The 19,727-nt window shown below is 45.7% G+C and overlaps 1 protein-coding gene across 9 annotated transcripts in view; it reads right to left on the bottom strand.

Annotated features, from left to right (window-relative positions):
• NHSL1 (NHS like 1) overlaps positions 1-19,727 on the bottom strand; it is a 184,107-nt gene that overhangs the window by 42,064 nt on the left and 122,316 nt on the right. For 8 of the 9 annotated variants that reach the window (XM_087776214.1, XM_087776215.1, XM_087776216.1 and 5 more), the window contains exon 2: positions 11,089-11,241. In XM_087776214.1, the coding sequence (XP_087632340.1) occupies positions 11,089-11,241 (153 nt within the window). Of the gene's footprint in view, positions 1-11,088; positions 11,242-13,572; positions 13,821-19,727 lie in introns of those variants that run through there. The other variant, XM_087776219.1, reaches the window with a different exon arrangement.

Raw genomic sequence — 19,727 nt, 5'->3', positions numbered from 1 at the left:
CTTTTTTTTTTTTTTTTTTTTTTTTTTTTATCATAAAGGAATTGTGCAAGACTAGGTGTCATTCTTCATGGGCTTCTTCACAAAACTTATTTTCCCTGCCAGGGTCAGGGCACCCTGTATTGACCTGGCCGCAGAGAGAAATGCTCCGGGTGCTGATTTTCAGGGCTGGACCCCATCTGAGCCTGGGATGTGTCCCCAAGGTGCGGCCCCAGTGGCAGCGCAGAGCCACAGCTTTCTGCCACCAGCCTGGACCAGTCCTCCACACCTCAGGTCTGAACGTGGTGCCATCACTTAGTAAATTAGCCTTAAAGAGATTACTTGTGTAAGTAAACACTGCTCACATGACCGTCACAGGATCAGGCCTTAAGTTCTGTAGCTGTCTACATCCACACATACACACTCAGACACACTCTCACAAGCATCTAATAAAGAGTTTAATATGAAAAACCCACTTGTCTGTGTTTCTAAGTATTTATTAGTAACCAGTAAAGACACTTGTGCTGCAAATTAAACTAACGCAGTATTCAAAAGTATAAACTTAGAAACTTGGCATCAAGGTTATTCAGATATCTAAATAGCTCCGACTTGCTTAGAATAACTAGCCATCCCACGGGATGGGTCAAGCAACAAAAGACAGAAAGATAACGTCCCAGAAACATCTGAATTTGCCTCATAGCCAAGGACAGCATCTAGAACTTGAGACCAATCACTAAAACCCAAAGAGAAAATGCCAGCCAGACCAGGGGCAGCTTCCCAGAGGAGCAGAGGCGCTGCCCGCCCGGCAGAGCTGCCCAAATCCGTCGAAACAGAAACTCCCCAGTGCAGAGGGAGAAAGGGGAAAGACCAGCACATGCTTTGCTTGCCTTTGCACCACCCCCTGATGTCTCCTTGTCAGCAAGAAGGGACAAGCAATGAGCTGACAGCTGCATCTGCATGCTTGAAAAATTATCTCAGCTGAAGTCAGGGTGACTTCTTGGCAGAACCTTTCATGTTGTAACTTGTATTTTGTAGACTGCGATTTTCTTCTTTCTTTTTTTTTTATTTTTTTTGGTACTAGAGAGAGGCTATTAACTGCAAGAGTCAGCTGAACTGTCAACTACAGAAATAAATCTGCTGACTAGTATATTAAAACACATTTATCCATTCACTGCACATATCACTGGAAAACTGCTCTGCTCCCTGAGGTTAGAATATTTTTTTTTTATCTTTAAACATTGTATCCAACCCCCTTTTCTGTAAATACCCACAAACCATGTTCCTCCCTAAGTCACAACTATAAACACTGTCTTACAAGTAGCTTTTCAAAGTTTCACCTAAAACCAGACAGACTGTAGTACAATATACATTCGTCTTACAAAAGCAAACTTTAAAAAATGACCCATTACTTTATAGGTCACACTGCACTTTAACAACCACAATATGTACTATATCACCGCTTTTTGTTTTAGAAGAACCTTCTGTTTCAAAGCTGAAAAATAACTGCATATCATTTTAATTTACTTCATGCATATTTTGAATTTGTTTTTCCAGTTGAGCTGAGACAACTGAGACCTGGTGGGTTGGTGACAGACAGGCGTGGGTGCCAGAAGACCTGGCTTCCCACCCAGCATTGCTGCATCTGAGCAAATCACTTTGGGTTAGATCCAGTCAAGAACTTCGATCTACAGACAGACACGACACAATCTAAATTTCATGTACGTGCCTCCAAAATTCAGAGTCCTAGCGGGTATCTACACTCTGCCTGCAGCATGCGAGTATATAGTGAGGCACCTCAGGATAAAGCCAACTAAGGAAGAACCTGAGGTGCCTTAACTCTCATCCACACCACACCAGTAATGACCAGCGCTGGGTCCAATGCTGCAGGCATCCCTCTCGTGAGGGGCAGGAGAATGTAACAGGGATTTCAACAGCTTTACTTCTGAGGATGATGTGCTTTTCATCCAACAGTTGCCTAAAATGGAGCGCTGCAAGTTAAAGTATGTTTCATGTAGATACAAATTTAAATTATTTAAGGATGAGGTGAGCACAGGCTAAATCTTCATCTTCCTAACAGTGTGCTCTGAACACTAGGCAAAAAGCTTGCCACCTGAGAAGTCACAGCCAGAGCTATGCTTTGTCTGGGACCAGTCGCACTGGTGCGTACTGAGCCACGCTCAAACTGGGACCTCTTCAAAGGGCGCAGCTGCCTCTCTGCCTGCTCGCAGCGCTGTAGTAAGACGTGGATAAAACCATAACTACCCAGTTAACCAGGGAATTTCAGGGAGGTCACTTTTCAAGATAAAGAGCTTGTTGAGAATGATTAAGCCTGGGACGGTAATTAAAACAGACGCCCTAGTTCAAACGTCTCTTTGGTTAGTAAAGCTAACTAAAATTATTGCCTTTCTCTCTGTGCCTCTTCATGAGTCCCTCATTTGTAAACTGGGGATAAGAATGCACAGCTCGCTCTGTGTGGATGAAACAGGCTGCATAAAAGCAGAGCTGTACAAAGGCAATCTTGTTTTTGACAAGCATCTCATGCTAAATATGACTTTAAAAAAAACCACTCAATTTAATTCTAATACAGCATCTATTTTTGTCCCTGGATCTAAATATGAGGCAGACAGCTTGCCTCTACCACTTTATATTCCTCCCAAAAATTCATTCAGCTTGGATCAAATCCCATTTCCCTTAAATGTATAAATCCCCGTATCATCTGCAGAACTTGACTATCACAGGGAGTGCTTCTATATCAAAGCTTTAAAATATGTTGTAAAGCCACAGCAATGATGCACTTGTGTAACAACTGAACTGTAACCAATGCTGACTGCAAAGCAAGTTCATGAACTTCAGCTGTGATATATCCAGTGCGCTGTTTTGTTCAGACTCCCATTTTAATGGGTCAGGAATTTCAACAGATGTAGTACCGTGGCAGCCCAGCTGAAAAAACTTCTGCTCAACAGCTTGATCTAGATGCTTTGGCTAACACCAGCCTTTGCCAATCCAGCTACCTTCCCTCTTATTCCCCTCTCTTCCCCCAAAATGCAATTGTATATCGCTATTTCTAGATCTTTATTTTTATCAGTACATACAGAAAAGCATAAGACAAGTGTAGAGACAGTGAACACTGGTACCCAACACACTTCTTGCACAAGCAAGTGCCATATGAAGTGGCAAGTTTTTAACCCATCAGCAAAACTTAATCATTTACCGCAAGGCCTTCTCATCTGATGAGTAACAAGAAAGGTCTATCAGACTTTTTTAAGACTGTTACGTGTGTTCCCTCTCTTGAATAAGCAGCCAAGTCCAGCAACAAGGTAGCTTTTAATGACAGATGCTGTGCAGAGTTGCCCAGAAACAAAGATGCCTTGGGCTCCATGGGGTGAAGGTAACCCTAACAGAGGGCTGCTGGACTCCACGATGGAGAAATCTGTTGGACGGATGCTTCAGAGAAATCTTACTGAAAGCAACCGAATGTATGTTAGGTTTATTCCCTCCAGTGCACAAGTGCTCACTGTCTTATTGGGAAGGGCGTCCTGACATGGTGACTGGATGCCCAGCCAGGCTGGGAAGCCCACCCTTCCAGACTGGCTTCTCCCAAGCTGCTTCAGGGCTCAGCCACACAGATGCTTGTAATAGCGCAAGGATGGGGCATGAAAGTGTAACATTAAAGTAAAGCAAGTATGCAGTTAGGACTTATTTTCAAGGGTCCAAATCAAGTCTTTAAGAAGGATCCAAACTAAAAGGAACTCTGCAATGTGAAAATACCTTTAACAGGGTTAAGTCAATGCAAACGTGTTGATCATTCCTTTCTTTCTTTTCTTCAAGTTTTTTAAAAAAACAAATACATTTAATCTCACCCTTAATTCCCCAGGTAATCTGCATGATTTAGCCACACAGAAAACCTTTCTAATGGCACCAAAATGCAACAGCCATTACAAATTATATTTGTTAACCAGCTGTCACTGGGGAGTGCTCAAAATAATTATCACCGTTTGGCTTGAGTCAATTTAAATTTCTGCAAGTGTGTTATACAACTACATTTAGTGGTGACAAGATGTCTTAAGTTTAACAGTTTATTTGCTTCCTTTTGCATGTTTGATGTTGGCATTAAAATAATTCTTCCTGCTTTTTCTCTAGCATTTTTGTGGATATTTGTTGTTTCTTAGACAACTGAACACAGCTAATACAAAAATATGAAGGGAGTTTGTTTTTGTTTTTTGTTTTTTTTTTTCTCCTAGGACACTTAATGATAAAGCTATCTAAAAAGCTGCAAACAGGCATGTATAACACCCCAATCCAAGAGAGGAAAGAAGAAAAGCAAAAAAGGAAATAACCGAAGTCTGATATTCCTTGGGAGCATCTTTCAAACACATGCAGTGTAGACTCCGGGTCAAATTCTACTTAGTTTCATTTGAATACTCATTTTTTTAAATTTTTTTAAATTCCTTATTAGAAAGGGCAGTTGGAGTATGGAACTTGGCCAAAACCATCAACATATGTACTGTGAATTAATTCAGGAAGAGTAAAAAGGGCAGGATACATGGGCAGAACCTCTGGTACTAACTTGACTATTGAAACTAAAATAACAAGAAATAAGTTGATTTCTATTTTTCTATTTTACAGCTCCAAGGCCTTTCTGGAACATATGGTCTACCCCTAGCCATTAATGGTCTTTTACTTCATTAAGGTTTCCAGTTGGTAGGGAGCTCACATCTTGACATCTCTCTGAACCTGAACCGGACCTATTGTTAATATGAAGTGGTTCCTCCCTATTTTGCAGCTCTTTAATGAAACATAAGATTATTTTAAGTCCATAATCTTCTCAGCAGGATTATCGACCAGTAGGGCTGACCCTAATATTGCTCATCTGAACACTGATCTGGCAGAGGCACTGAGAAAACAAAGGCTAAACACATACCTGTCTGGAGGGTCTTGCAGCAAGACATAATAGAGGCTTTATGAGTAACTACTTAAATCCGGTTTTATTTGACAATGCTAACCAGATGTCTTCTGGAAAACAAATCAAGTGTTTCAATCACTGCTGCTTAAATACATTCCTTGAATTTGTCCAACAAAGCTAAACAGAAGCTACAGTCAGCCAAATCCAGCTCTTCTAAAGATGAGATAATAAATGAATCATCGCAGACATTGGAACAACGAGCCCTATATTATGCACATAGCTTGAATCAACACAATTACCCTGGGGTAAAAGAGGCACAAAGTACAGGCAGTTGTGCAGGAAGCCTCTGCAGCTATAGCCTGGAAAGGAGTATGGAAGTCAGCATACGGACTGTTGCCACTATTTACAGGTACACCTTCCTCAGTACGTACCTGACACCTTGTTATCTGCTGGAAAGGACAGCCAGCCCAGGCAGTAACCAGCAGCATGCAACAAGACATTGCCCCTCATCGGCAGCTTGAACTGTGCAGAGAGAGCACCCACAAGACCCTTCAGAAGCTGGCTATCTCCCAACAGCCTGGTATCATTCCAGTCGGGCTGTGTTTGCCCTTTAACATTAACAGAGTTATTTTATTCCTGCCCTTCATGCCTGTAGTGTCCCCACTCATGGAGAAATGACAACACGCAACAGTGGGGCTCATCCTTCTCCCCCATTTTTCTTTTTTTCAAAGCAAAAGTGCTCTACAATGCTAACTGCTGGAACTGGAAGATAACTGCCCCTTGGAAATCAGGCTATATATGCCCTTCTCTGCCTCCCATCACTCCAACTGACTTACATCCACATTTGAGGGAGAACACAGGACAGTTCGAAAAATGCAAAAGCAAAGGAGAGTTCAGGTGTGATAGGAAAATTTTTCCTGTTCCTTCACTTCATCATAGTTTGCAAGATTATTCGAGGCCAGTGCATTCCAGATCACTTTAGGCTGTCCTCTTAGGATACTGGACCTGCACCTGTGAACACACTGCTAATGCTGCAAACCTGTACAGACTGTAGAGAGGCACGCTTATGACATGCTCCAAGCGGTTAAGCAAAGCAACACTACAGTAGTACTGTGTCTCCTCCCCATCTTCGCGCTTCATGCCTTATTGCTTGGCACTTTTAGATTATACTACAGTTCGCAAAAATAAGGATTAGTCTCAATTTACTTTTCTTACCCAAATATTTGCATCATTGCTATATACTACTGCTGTTGTATCTGTCCTCACGGATGAAGACCACTATACTTTAGGGACTTCTTCAGACAATGGTTCTTTAAACACAACCATGCTGCAGAGCAACAAGCCAGATCTGTCCGTGCACTGTGTCAGGGACGGGGGCTGTTTCATGGTGCTACTCTCCGGACTCTGGTTGAACACCCGCTCAACATCTTGGCCTCATGGATCAAAAAAGCTGTAGGAAACACTGGGGTATGTGGCACTTGCCCCTTCAGCACAGATAATGGTCTGCCTTAAAAAAAACTAATTAATGCCACTCTGAACAACATTAAACTCATAGCTCTGCTGTCCCCAGCAGACTCTCAGAGCTGGTCCAGCCACTTAGGAAACATTGCTTGACTTGTTTAGTCTCATGTTGCCAGTCCTTCAGCCTTGGAGCAGAGCACACGGCGCAAGGAGGTAGGATTGATTTGGGGATCCTGACCCCGTGCAGAGCCTCAGCTCTTCCTCCCCACCTGCCTTCTCCATCTTCCATTTCCACGACTCCCTAGGAAGAACCAGTGGCATGGACCAGAGAGTCACACAAGACTCCTCAAGGGTCAATACTGTTTTGTTTCCATCTGAACATTTGAATGCTGGAAAAGATAAGGTGACCACGAAAACATGAGGAAGGGGCCACTTAAGACCAGCTCTCAGGAAAGGCCAGTTAGAGCAGCTTGGCCCCAAGGCCAGGGAAACAGGTGCCTTGGATGGCACATGTTTGACATCCAACATGTCACCCCACCTGCTCCACCAGGAAGGTCCTGGCTGCTTCCCCAGAGAAAGGGAGAACGTGTTTTATCCAGTGTAAACAAAACATTTACAATAATAGGATCTAGCACCCCCACCAAAGAAGCGCATCATTTTGTAAATGTTTAAGTCATATTGCAATGGTACCATGATTACGAAGTGCCGCTGAATTTGCTCTTCTACTCTAGCCACCACATTAAGCCAACCAAGAGCTTTCATTTAAAATGTAGTAACACAGCCTGGGTTAAACAAGTTCAAGCCACTGATTTTAGTCAACGACAACTTTACATTTTAATATAAGTTACATAAAGCCACTTTGGTTCTCAAGAACAGATATACTGTGCATCACAAAGTTTCCAGCTTCTAAGTGCTTCATTTCCTAATTCAGATTACTGGAAAATACTGTTTTTGAAAACTTCAGGTGGTACCTGAGCACCTGCATACCTAAAGAAGAATAAATAGCTTTACCTCAGTTATGAACAAATTCGAATGCAAGATCTTACCATTTATACTTGAAAGTAGCTTCATAAAGCAAAAGCACAGTATTTTCCCCTGATTTCAAAAGGATAGAAGTCTAGCTTATAGGTACAAAAATCTAAAAAAACCTCCCTGTGCAACACCTACTATCACATGCTGCATCCACTTCAACAGTGCAACAAGCAGTGGACATTTCAATATATAATATACAAAGTAAAATAATCACCTGCACAAAAAAATAAGGAAAAATCTCCTCCTCCAAACACAATGTGGCTTCCTGTAAAGGCATACAGAGCATGCAGAGATCACCAGGCAGAGTACTTAGTTTATCTTAAGACAGGTTAGATATCATACATTTTGTATCTTTATCCCTAACTTTTTATTCTTAAACCAATTTAAGAATAAGCCGTGATAATAGCTTTTCTGCTCCTTAAGTGGTACTTACAAGTTTATTCTAGACAACAGACAGCTTCCTATCTATTCCACTAGGCTTTTTAGCTAGACCCATGCTGTCAAAAATTTGCTGAGCTGTTAAAATTGTACCAGAATAAATAGGTTTGACCTTTCATTACCTTAAAAGGTAGTCAGGACTTTACCTAGTTAATATTAGATAGACGAAAACACCTTGATAGAAAGGAATACCTTGCTTGAATTATTTTTCAAGATTTTATATACTTCACAGGTAGTTTAAATGACTGTTGCGCTCTACGTGTGAATTGCTATTTGTTACCTAAGTTTTATACTTACTTTTCGCATTCACTGGGGCAGCAATGAATGGATTAACAATTTAATAGTCTGCAATCAATTTGCCATGTACCAGCAGCGTCAAATCTCATAATCCAAACAAGAACAGGACTGGAAAACTTTCAAACAGGTGTGTTTTAATGGTCTGAACTATAGCTACTAGTTTAGCCCACAGGACCACATTATCAAGTTAGATAGGACCACCAGAGGTTCTCTCTTCCTTCACTACCTCCTCTAAAGGTAGGATCAAATACACACAAATGACTTCTGAGTGGTGTTTCTCTCATCTATTCTTAAAAACCTCTAATGATTTCATAGCCCCAAAAATTTATTTCAACGCTTCAGTATCCTTACTGCGAGGAAGTTTCCCCTATACTCAAACCTAAGTACTTCTCCCCTGTTGTGCACATCCACTACTTCATCTCCGACTTACACAAAAAATTAATTTTGCTTTTGTTCTACTCCTTTCCAGTTTCTGCAAGTGCTTTCTGGAGAACATGGGGATTCATCACCATGGAGCGTGGTGCACCTTGTCATCCAACACTGGTCATTCCCCACCACCCAGGCAGCACAACAGGTCACATACACCTGTTCTACTGCCCCATGCTTCACCTCGACCAATGCATTTGAAACAGCAAGAAGATGTCAAAATGCAAGCTTCATCAGGAGGCCAAGAAATGCAGAATTAAAGTCTCCATAACAGCCCATTGGTGCTTCTCATGAGGCTACTTTTGCTCAAGGTCTTCTATGCTATAATCACATGGCGCTAGGCAATTTACTTCCTACTTGTTAAGACATTTTGGAAAAATCTGCCTTTTTGAAAGAAGCCAGGTGGAAAAGCAGTTCAGCAGTCATCACAATCACATCACGATTTCTACAGCACTTTTACACTGAATGAAACTCAGCTCTGGCTGCACAACTTTTAACCCAATCCTCCAAATGTCATCAGAAGCATTGGCATCTTCCTGATTTCACAGCGCTGGCTGAAGCAGCAGCAGAGTAGAAGTGATAAAACTTTAGTCAATGCCTCTCTTACTACTTAGAGCCCCTACAGGCAAGAATGAAATTACTGAAAATGGTGATAAGTTCATGCTGTAGCTATTGAGGACAGCTACAGGCCAGAGCAAGGAGTTATTTTAAAACTCCTCTTAGGGAATAAACACGGCCTAGGGAAGGAGCTTAAGGCAAAAGAAATAGATAGATAGACAGACAGACAGACAGATAGAGTTTTGTTGACTATGTCAGCGGCTTGAGGTCTGGTGAAGGCATCACAGTTTCTTCTCTCTCTCAGTTACTACCCCAAAAGCATGAAACTGAAATTCACTTCATTACCAAGGAGTCCTACATCATGGGCACAAGCCAGTTTATTTAACACAAATGGCTAACTGGTAAGTTGTAGTAGTACTGAATAGCTTTTGTTTTTTAAAGAGCAGCAGCTCTAGAGAAAAAACCCAGCAGACCGAAATAACTTCAGATGTGTAAGCTGGGGGAAGCAGCATATATTACTTAGTTTCACACAAATATATTAGATATAAATTTATTGAAATAGAAGATGAAACTGCAGCAAATACATTTCTGACAAAACGCAAGAAAATCAGAGCAGCATTTTAGCCTGTGCAGTTTTCTTTGATAATAGTCCCAAACAGAGAACAGAAAAATACAAGAATGAGTAGTTAAAGTTTACAAAAAGCTAACCACAACCAGTGTCCTTTTTAATCTAAAGCAGGCAAATATTTTCCTTTTGTAAAGAACTGGTAAGTGTGTCTGCAAAGGAACAGTAAACATTTCAAGGCTAAAGGGCCACACAAATGCATTAATCCAATAATAAGTATAGAGGACACACAGGCTATCTGCTGAGCCACGCATGAGCTAATAGCACTGGCTGTTAAGACTCCTCTATTAAATGATAACAAAAGGCACCTAGTAAGGGATGGTGAAAATGAATTAACTGGAGAAATGGCAAGAGAAATAAAATACGGCAGCCAAACACTTCTCTATTCAGACATACAAAATGAAGTTTTCTGCATGTTTAAAAAGCAGAAATGTCATGTTAAACAAACAAAAATTACAATGTTCTTTTAAATCAGGTTAGCTCTGCAAGGTATCAAGTACCTGCAGTTCCTGCTGAAACAAAAAGGGACTTGAAATGAGTCAGCTCTTTGCAAGGTAACCCCCTTTGTTAAATAGCCAATGTAAAGAAAAATCTAGGTTAACCATTTCCAGAACACGGACATTAAGCTGTAATTTTAAACTTTACTTCTGGCCCCGGGACAGATGGTCTGCAGCCATTGCAGCCCTCTCCGTTGGCTGCCTGCCTCTGTCCTCATGGCTACACTAACACAGCACAACACCTCCCATGCCAGACTGCACGGGTACACCTCCAATGAAGGTACTAAGGGTAAAAATTGGTTCTTAAAAAATCAAAACAAACCAAAACCAAAAAAACCCCAATAATGCTGCATCCTTCTGCAAGAAAGCACCTTCACTACTGAAAGAGTCCTTGTGAGTGCCCTGTTCCCCATTTCCCTTCTTTGCCCTCAATGCCTTTTCCAACTTTTCCCAAACAGCCACATCCCTGGAAATGACACTGTACAACAACAAAAGAAATCACCAAATGAAACACGCCTGACGTGGTTCTTACACTGAAGCACAAATGGAGTAACTCAGGACTTACTGAAATGGAAGGTACCATTTTGGAAACACTCCAAAGACTAAATGGAAATGGCCGAAAGACACCAGGCTTTCCCCTTTTCCATTCTAGAGTGCTCTGCCAGGTAACACATTTCCTTTTCTCTTGATAGCAAAAGCATTTTTCCCCTATCTCTACATTTGAGTGGGTAAACCCCACTCAAAGTTCCCAATGTGCTGCAGGCAGAAGAACAAATAAATTTCTTCCAAAGCCTGCAACGTGGATATGTTTGCAAAAACTGTGGCAAAAACTACTGACCCTTTAGGATGCATCAGTGTCAGCAGCAGCATCTTACCTCTCAGTACTGACTTGAGGTTCAGCTTGGCTTGTCGGTGCAGGTCCTCCACACAAGGTGGTCTGGAGGAGGGCAGGAACACATTTTCCTGCTGGTGCCATGGAGCGGTGTAGTGCACAGTCCATCTACTTTCTTCATCTAGATTGGAAACAGCTGCAGAGAGAGACAATAATAAGAAAATTAAATGCTATTGTAGATAGCTGTATCATGAAACCCCACACCTAAGTTTCTTGTGCATCATCTTAAAACAAAAAAGATTGTTTGACATGGTAGTCGCATCAAAATGCTCTCTAGAACCTCACTTCCATGACAGTTAAAAACCCTCCTCTCATTTCTAGTCTAAATTTATTCTCCTGTGTTACGTAGGAAACACCTTTCCCTCTTCCCGCGTTTATACTTGCTGTTGTATTTACTGTGAACTTGCAACTCTGTTTTCCCCCCTCTAGCTCCCAGTCTTCACAAAGGAGATCAGCTTCCCCATCCCCTGATCCCACCAGGCGCTGCGCGTTGCAGGATAACTTCCTCCTGCTCAAGGGTGACCCTGGAAATATGACAGTCGCCATGAGAGATTAGGACAGGTTCATTTGTATTGGGAAATAACCTTCTCTGACCTCATGCTCACTCAAACCAGGAACAAAAATTCCAGTGAAGCCAACAAATTAGCTACTTGCCATTGCATTGAGTGGAAAGCAGATCTGGACAACAGCAACTCCCTAGGCAAATACTGCGCAGAGCACAACAGCACTGAAGAAGGATTGCTCTGGCCACCTTTTCTCAGCCAATACACACAGAAAATAAAATACTGACATTGCTCAAGTTCAAAGTTCCCAACAGTCTAGTAATGAATCAGCCAAAGCACATATTGCTAAGATTTGTTTATCATTTATGCTTCCCGAGAGACAGCCATTACCTTTTGTTTAAAGTTCATCATCAATAAAAACTTCTACAGTTGAATGGCCTTATCCCTCCACCCTGTAATAACAGGGAAAGGGCAGTCGGGGGTCATATTTTATGATCCCCCAGGCACCCTTTGGCCTTCAGCCAGCGTGCTGCACATCCTTGCTTTTAGCTCTCCAAAGCAGAAAAAGCCACTGCAGCCACGCTGCCTCCCAAGCACCTGTCCCGCCGCCGCTCCGGCCTCGCCACCAGCGCCGCATCTCCCCTTGCTCCCCTCGCTGCCTGGGCGCTGCCGGCCCCTGCGCTGCCTGCAGCATCGCTCTGTAGAGTTTGTCCGATGCCTCCATGGTAGCAGAGGAGGTGTGCGAACTGAGGGGCAAAACGAAGGCAACAGCCTCCTGTCGTCTGAAAAATGACGCTTTCCCTAACACAGCTGTGCATCTGCCGGGATCATCTCGGATGGCAATACTCACTGAAGAAAATAGCTCTGCCATTCACTTCAAAACCTACCTACAGCCTAATGCTCAATGCCTGTATTGTCCTAAAAGGACTTGTTGGGAGGAGGTTCTTAACTGCCTTTCCTTACTTTTCTCAGATTAGCATCAGACCTCGAAAAAGGTTTTTGAAGACTTGATCGGTCTCTTCATCTCTGAGGGGGCTCGGTCCTGCACCCCCTCCCCTCCTGCAGACGTCCTGGCTGCAACAGGGCAGATACACATTCAGTCTGCGCCTGCTCTTCCCATCCTTGCTAACCAGAGGTCAAACCTAAATCATGACAAACTGACAAGTCACCACCTACCTGGTTACAGCATCGATCATCCCGCTATTACAGAAAAAGTGACAGGCATATTCAGTGAACTTCCCGAAAAGCCCCCCTCGCCATCCCCTGGGTGAGCAGGCGGTTGGGGAGGGGAGCACAGGCTGGGGAGGAAGAGGAGGAGGGAAACACCAGCCTCCAGCCCACTGCCTGGCTGCAGTGCCACCATACCAAAATTGAAGTTTACTACTCATCAGAGCAATGGTCATCAAAACAAGTCGACAGAAGTGCTGCACATATCTGCAAACTACTCTCTCTAATGTAATTTGTCTGTCTTCAGGAATTAAATGGAAAATGGTGATTTTAAAAGCCATGCTGGAACTAGAGCATCTTTAAAAAACACAACTTGGCTCAGAACAAGCCTTGTAGATACAAGCCCATAGCTAGACGTGCGCTCAGCAGCTGCACAAGCAGAGACAGATGTCTGACAGATGCTGGGAGGATGCCCCAACAGGCAGCAGGACACCTGTGCCCAACCGCAGGTGACACCGGCACGCTCAGCCTTGTCACCCAAGTTGCTTCACATGCAGAAGTTTGGCTCCTTCAAAACCACCGCGACACAGGACTTCAAAAGCAACACAGCATCCCAAAGCTGAGGTCCTAAAACCCTTCATAAGGCTGCCTCTGCACGTTACAAAATATTCAAGGGAGAAGAGAGATAAACTTAAAAAGAGGCGTCAGGAACGCAGGAGCAAAGCCGAAGGGAATTGCGCTTTCCTGCAAGACTCGGCTGCCTCCCGAAAGGACAGCAAGCACCCACAACTACTTACTCTTTCTCTTGAAAAGTTTCATGAGAGATTTAAGCTTTGTGTTGATGAAAACCACCATTTTCAAGGTGTTGAATTGCGATCCTGGAGTTTAAATCCCGTAAAAAGGAGGAGCTGCAGAAAGGTGGCTGTTCCCAGAGTGAGCCTGTTCAGACTCTGCACACCAAATTTCTCTTCTCCAGGCTTCTCCCCTCCGCCTTTCTTTCCTCAAATCACAACTTTACATCTGCCTAGATCTTCCTGATGCACGAAACCATTTACAATTCTTTAGCCTGAATTTCTCCTCCTCGCATGTCACTTTGCGGGCTGAAAACAGCCTGTTTCAACATGCAAAACAGGAGGAGAAGGAGGAAGGAAAAAATTAATTGTTATTCTCGCTTGCACAGGACCAAAAATCAGGCTTTCTTGCTGCCCGTGCATTTCCTACGCCAAGTTCTCCTTCTCATCCTTCCCTCTGGAGGCTCTCCCAAGTTTGGCTGCTCCGGACGGGCGGAGCGGGCAGGTGGCTTCTCCCTCCCCGCCGGTCGCGGCACCCGGCTCTGCCGGCCGAGCCGCGGGCGCTGCCGCCGCCGGTGCCGGCACCTTCCCGCCCCCCCCCCCCCGCCGCCGCCCGCCCCGCCGCCGCCTGCCAGTCGCAAGTAAGAGTTGCATTTTCGTGCAAATCAGGGTGCCCCGCTTTCCCCCCGCTCCCATCCTGCCCCCTTTCCCTCTCCCCTCCCCCCTTTTTTTTTACCCCCTCGCCCCCACTTTCTTAAGGGGCCAAGCGCGGCGCTTCGGCCGGCCGCCACACGCAGCCCCCGCTCCGCACCGCCCACCCTCCCTGATCCACTGCTCCCCCCGCCGTCACTGCCATCGCCTGGGACATCGGCCCGCTGATTTGACATATTGAATTTCATTCAGTAACACTCCTAATTTATTCTTATTAGCGTCATCTCAGACCAGATACATGGAAAACAAAATCGAGTTATTTCTGGCTGATCGAGAACCTGTTATTCGTCAAATGAAACTTGGGCACAGAGATGAAACAGCCCAGCTTTTTGAGATGCACGTTATATCCTCATGCCTTAAAAAAATACATCTGTACAGAGGTCCACAGCCATCCTTCCTCGGCATGAACTGCAGTTTTGCAGAAGTTAAAGAGAAAATGCTAAGCGCTAAATCAATGTGCTCAGCAGGGCATGCCCTTCGCACAATGTTCAGGCTCAAGAAGCAAGCCCTCCCTCACAAAGCAAGCTTAGGAAACCCCCTCGGGTTAACAATGAAAAGGATTTTTTCCTCGGGAAAAAGAAAAATGCCAGCAGCAGGGGGCTCAGACTGACCCCGAAGCTGCAGCGGGATCCGGCCTCTGCAGCGCAGCACGTAAAAAGCAGATGCTCCGCAGGAACTTCGCTCCGAGTTTCACCAAACGGCTGAGACTCAGCACCGCGCAGGCCAGAGCGTAAACAAAGTGCCTCCATCGTTGTCTGAACACGCTGTTATCAGCATTGTATCGGGACTTTCCAAACCCAGAGATTTTACGGGTTTGACACCAAAAAAGCCAGTGGCAGCAGGTCTCTCCAGCAGCTGCTGGTCCAAGGGACATTTTGACTGGCTCACCTCTGCCGAAGGGACAGAAGACCACGGTGCCGTGGCAGCACTGGCGGGGAAGGCACCTCTGCTTTTGCATTGATTTCCATCAAGCACCTTACACAAAAAATGACCCTGGCATCAAACTCTGATAGTAAGATAACTATTTAGTGTTATTTTTTTTTTTAAATCACATACACAGTAATACCTCTGTTAGGAATTTCCCATCACCCATACATCATTAAAACCACACTTGCTGGACACACTCTGGAGGCGAATGCAGAATGACTCCATTTCTAACTCCAGCAGCATTGCCATCTGAGAGCAAACCCAGAAGGTGGGAACTCCTTTTTCAGTGTGTCGGTGATCTTTTTTAGGACGTAGGAAGTGCCTCTGTAAGTGGGAAGGGGAGCTACCGTGCATCTGCACAGGGAAAGGTGATGGTTTCAAGCTGGCATGTGAGGGAGACTGGGCTCCTGGAAGTCAGACAGATTCTCCCCGAGGTCTTTATGGCACCTCAGAGAGGCTTGCAAGCCCTGGCAAGGGAGACTTTGTTCCTTTTTCATGGTCAGGACCCTGTGTATCAACATGATCCTGGGTACTTTGGACGGCTTGGGGAACCCTTCCCCATTTCACCCTGGGCTGCAATGTGTCCCAAGTCCAGTGCTGCAATTTGTTCTGGGATCCTCAACCCACCCTGAAGCATTTCCCCTGCCTGAGAGCAAGCACTTGATCACTGTCCTCCAGCCCTGATCTCCAGTATGGAGGCAGCCATTCAAACCCAGTAACAAACAACGCGTAAGGTGACGTCTGCCTTTCATCCTCACCCCCCTTTGCTTCCACCTTCCCCCGGGTCATGCTGATAAAGAGGTCAAACATCAAAAATGGCTATCATGAGGGGATACAGTTGGCTACTTGCACCTGCATCTCTCAGCGTCTGCACTAGGTCAACAACAACCAGAAAACTTCCCCACTTGAGGCAAACCCATTGGCTTGGGTGAAATTCAGCCTGTTGTCTCAATCCAGCTTTTTTTAAAAACGCTTTTCCTGTCACAAGAAACTGTCACGGCAATTGGCTTCTAGTAGCAGTTCTCTTAGAGCTGAAAGCATGAAATAAGTGTGCTTCTCTGCAGCCCATCTCTCTACATTGAGTAGAGAAGGAAAAGATGGGGCAGTTTGAGAATATTTATATTGTTGTCAATATGCAAACCGACTTTAGCCTCCAACGCTGCCAATCCAGCAGGCAAAACCACAAAAAAACCCCCACCAAACAACAATAAAAAACCCACCTAAATTTACCTTGATAGAAAAAATTCGAAAGTTTGTTAAAGCTGGATAAACCCAGCATGAACAGGAGGTGTGCACGCCCTGCGATGCCAGCTCTTTAAAGGGAGATGACTCAGAGGCAGGTAGTAGGCTGGGGGGACCTTGCTCTGCGGCATGCTTCCTACTGCACCTTGGACAAGTTAATATTAACCCCCCGCCTCAGCTCCCAGAGCCTTACAAGCAGGAATTGCACTCGCTTGCCACCGCACAAGGATACTGTCACAAGGAATACAGAAAATAGAGAAGATTTTCAGCAAATGCTAATTCCCACTTCATACCCGATGGGAGTGTTAACTGAAGGTACAAAGTTTGGCCCAGAAGAAATTCCTTCCTAACAAACAAGTCAGAGATTGAAGCAAAGAAAATGAGAGGCATAACATGCAGTGCCAAACAGCGTGCTCAAAATCATGCATGTGTAACACACTCATTAGCAAAACTGGGTCTTTTTTTAGTTCACGTTGTAATAGTTTTTAATCCCTGAGTGGTTAAACTGATTTTAATTTCCAGTAGAGGCCATGTACATCCAGAGGAGAAGGGAACAGGAGTGGCTGCTTGTGCATGGCGTGCCTGAAATGCTGCAGCCATTCCTTCGCTCCTCTCCCTGCTCTCTCCCCTCTTTAGAGGGGCTTTCCAGCTGACCTGCTCTGCGACAGCCATCTGGGGCAGCCACCCCTCCACATTCATCGGCGCCTGTGAAACAATCTGGAAATATTCCGCTTCCACGGAAATATTTCAAGCCAGCCCCTGGGGGTGGGCGGCTCTCCTGTCCAGCCCCCATTCACAACCCAATGCCCTGAACCTTGTACCAGTGCGCAAGATCCGCTGAAGAAGTTAAGGCTTTATAAAAAGGCAAATGTTGAAAAGGGACGTACTTGGGTTGTTCGTAACCACAGCTGGAGCAGCTGCCCAGCAGCATCCCGGTGGCAGCTGTCCATCAGGGACGCTAACAAATCGGTGAGAATCAACTGTTCTCCTTCCTACTGCCGCTCATCAGCCTATGCACATGTGCAGTACAAAATTTAGGAAGTACTAAGCTAAAAAAAAACCAAATAAACCACAAGAATAGTTAAAGCAACCCACTCCTGCTCCCTCCCACAAATCAAGACAAATTTTAGCACTTATTTTCATGAAGGAGAGGTCAACCCAACACAGGTATCAAGTTCATGAAAGGAATGATGCATCAAACTAACATGTATCATCATCTCAAAACCTAAACTTTTAACATGTAGGCCTTAGCGACTTTATTCAGATGATGGAAAAATCCTCCATTAAACAACTGTATAGCACTGATGACATTTTAAGAGGCAAGGAAAAGTAAAACCATACAACTGAGCTGGGAACTGCACCGCGAGAGCTCTTTCAGTGAGTCTCTGTTCAATAAGCAAAACAGAACGGAGAAACGTGGGCAAGCAGACGTACTCAAAACAATTAAATCGATGCCTTTGCTTTTTACGGACACGTCAGTCACTCGCTCGAAATAAGTTTCCACTGTGCCCCGCTCCAGCAGCTCACATTGGGATGCGTGGGGAAGAAGCTGTTGGAGGGCAGCTGTTTGCAGCATGTCTGCAAGACTGGGTCCGTGTAGGACGTGCTCGGGATTGCTCCCTGCCACCCCTGTCTGCCCCCTCCGAGCAGCTGCGGTGTCCGGAGGGGAGCGGCTATGGGACTGACCCCCCAGTACCCAGGGTGTCCGGAGGGGAGCGGCTATGGGACTGACGTCCCAGCGTGTCCGGAGGGGAGCAGCTATGGGACTGACCCCCCAGCACCCCCTCCCCAGGCATCTGCAGGGCGAGCCTCAACCCGAGAAGGGCCATAAACCGCTTCTGCAGGTCACAGGGCTCCTGCCCGGCTCAGGCCAACACCGCCCGGCCTTGAAAGCTGCTCCTTGGCTTATAGGCGAGACTTCCGTCATGAGGAAACATCAAGCGTGATGTCTCCAGTGCTTTCAGAACTCGTGCCCAGGCTTTACGCCTGTTCTGGCCACCTTCACCCACGCCGTGGAGTGCCTGCCGGTGTTTAAATGGAGTGGAAGCCGCCCCGCAGACCACGGGAGTCAATACTTCACGGTCAGAAGGGGTTTCTCCCGCCCTCAGCGCCAGTCCCGGCCCTCCTCCCGGCATCCTGCCGGAGAACAAAGGCGCTCCCTGCACAAAGGCCGCCCCGGGCGGCAGCGCCTCCGGCTGCCCGCCCGCCCCCGGCCCGGCCCCCGGGGCCCGGCCCGCTCACAGGGGCCGCTTCCAGGGCCGCCGCCGCCGCGGGGAAGCGCGGCACCGCCCCGGCTCCTGCGACAGGACGGTTCATTAAACCTGGGAGGAGGAGGACGCACGGCGGGAGCGGGAACAAAGGAGAAAAAGTCTTATTTTATCCCAAAGGCGCCGCAAGAACAGGCCGAGGCGGCCCGGCGCCCAGCGCACCGCCAGGGGAGCCGGGCGCGGCAGCCACCGCGCAGGGCGGGCCGCGACGGGGCCACCCCGGGTTAAACTGATTTTAATTTCCAGTAGAGGCCGTGTACACCCAGAGGAGATGGGCCGCCCCGGGGACTGGGGCTGCAGGCCCTGGGAAAGGGGCTGCCCGGCGGGGCAGGGGGGAGAGGGGGGGAAGATGGGAAGGAGAAGCAGCACAACCTAAGCCGGAGAGGACAGAAAAGCAGCAGACTGATTGATCTGATGATCCTATTTAGGTCACAGCACAATAAAGCTAATTCATTCCTTTGACAATTCAAAACAGCTTTCCACAGGATCCTCTGTCATGCAAACACACCACCAGAGAGAAAAGGGAGCATTTGGGCAGGGCTGCCTGCAGACAAAGCAGCAGTTTCTTTTGGTTAGAGCATCTCCCCCACTGTAACTGCAGGCAGGAGAACAGAAAACATTTAGTGAATGTGCAATTTTGCTTCATGGTTTTGTTTTAAATTGCAGGGCACAATCCTTTTCTCCTCTGGCCATTCCTGAACCCCAGCTAAGGCAACGTCAGCTCCCAGAAGAATAGTTTTCTCTCTCCCTAGGAAGACCCTTTTAAAATTCCACCAGGAAATATTCTCAGTTTAAATTCCAAATCCACAATGCTCCTGTGCTTCCACCACTTATCCTGAAGAGCCAATCAAAAATGGCTGCAGCAAATAAGTTAGTCTTTGCAAAGTCTTGTCTCTTACTTGGCCTAATAATGCACCATGGAGAAGGCGCTTCTCTTCTGAATTTGTTATGGAAAAAATACCACGCAGACAAGTTTGCGTAAGTCTTCGCATTGATTCATCCCGTAGGACTCGG

Source organism: Nipponia nippon, unplaced genomic scaffold (assembly GCF_047370975.1).
Source record: "Nipponia nippon isolate SJK-2023a ecotype South Korea unplaced genomic scaffold, ASM4737097v1 scaffold_4, whole genome shotgun sequence".
Lineage (NCBI taxonomy): Eukaryota > Metazoa > Chordata > Aves > Pelecaniformes > Threskiornithidae > Nipponia > Nipponia nippon.
This window is presented reverse-complemented; position numbering and strand designations above follow the sequence as displayed.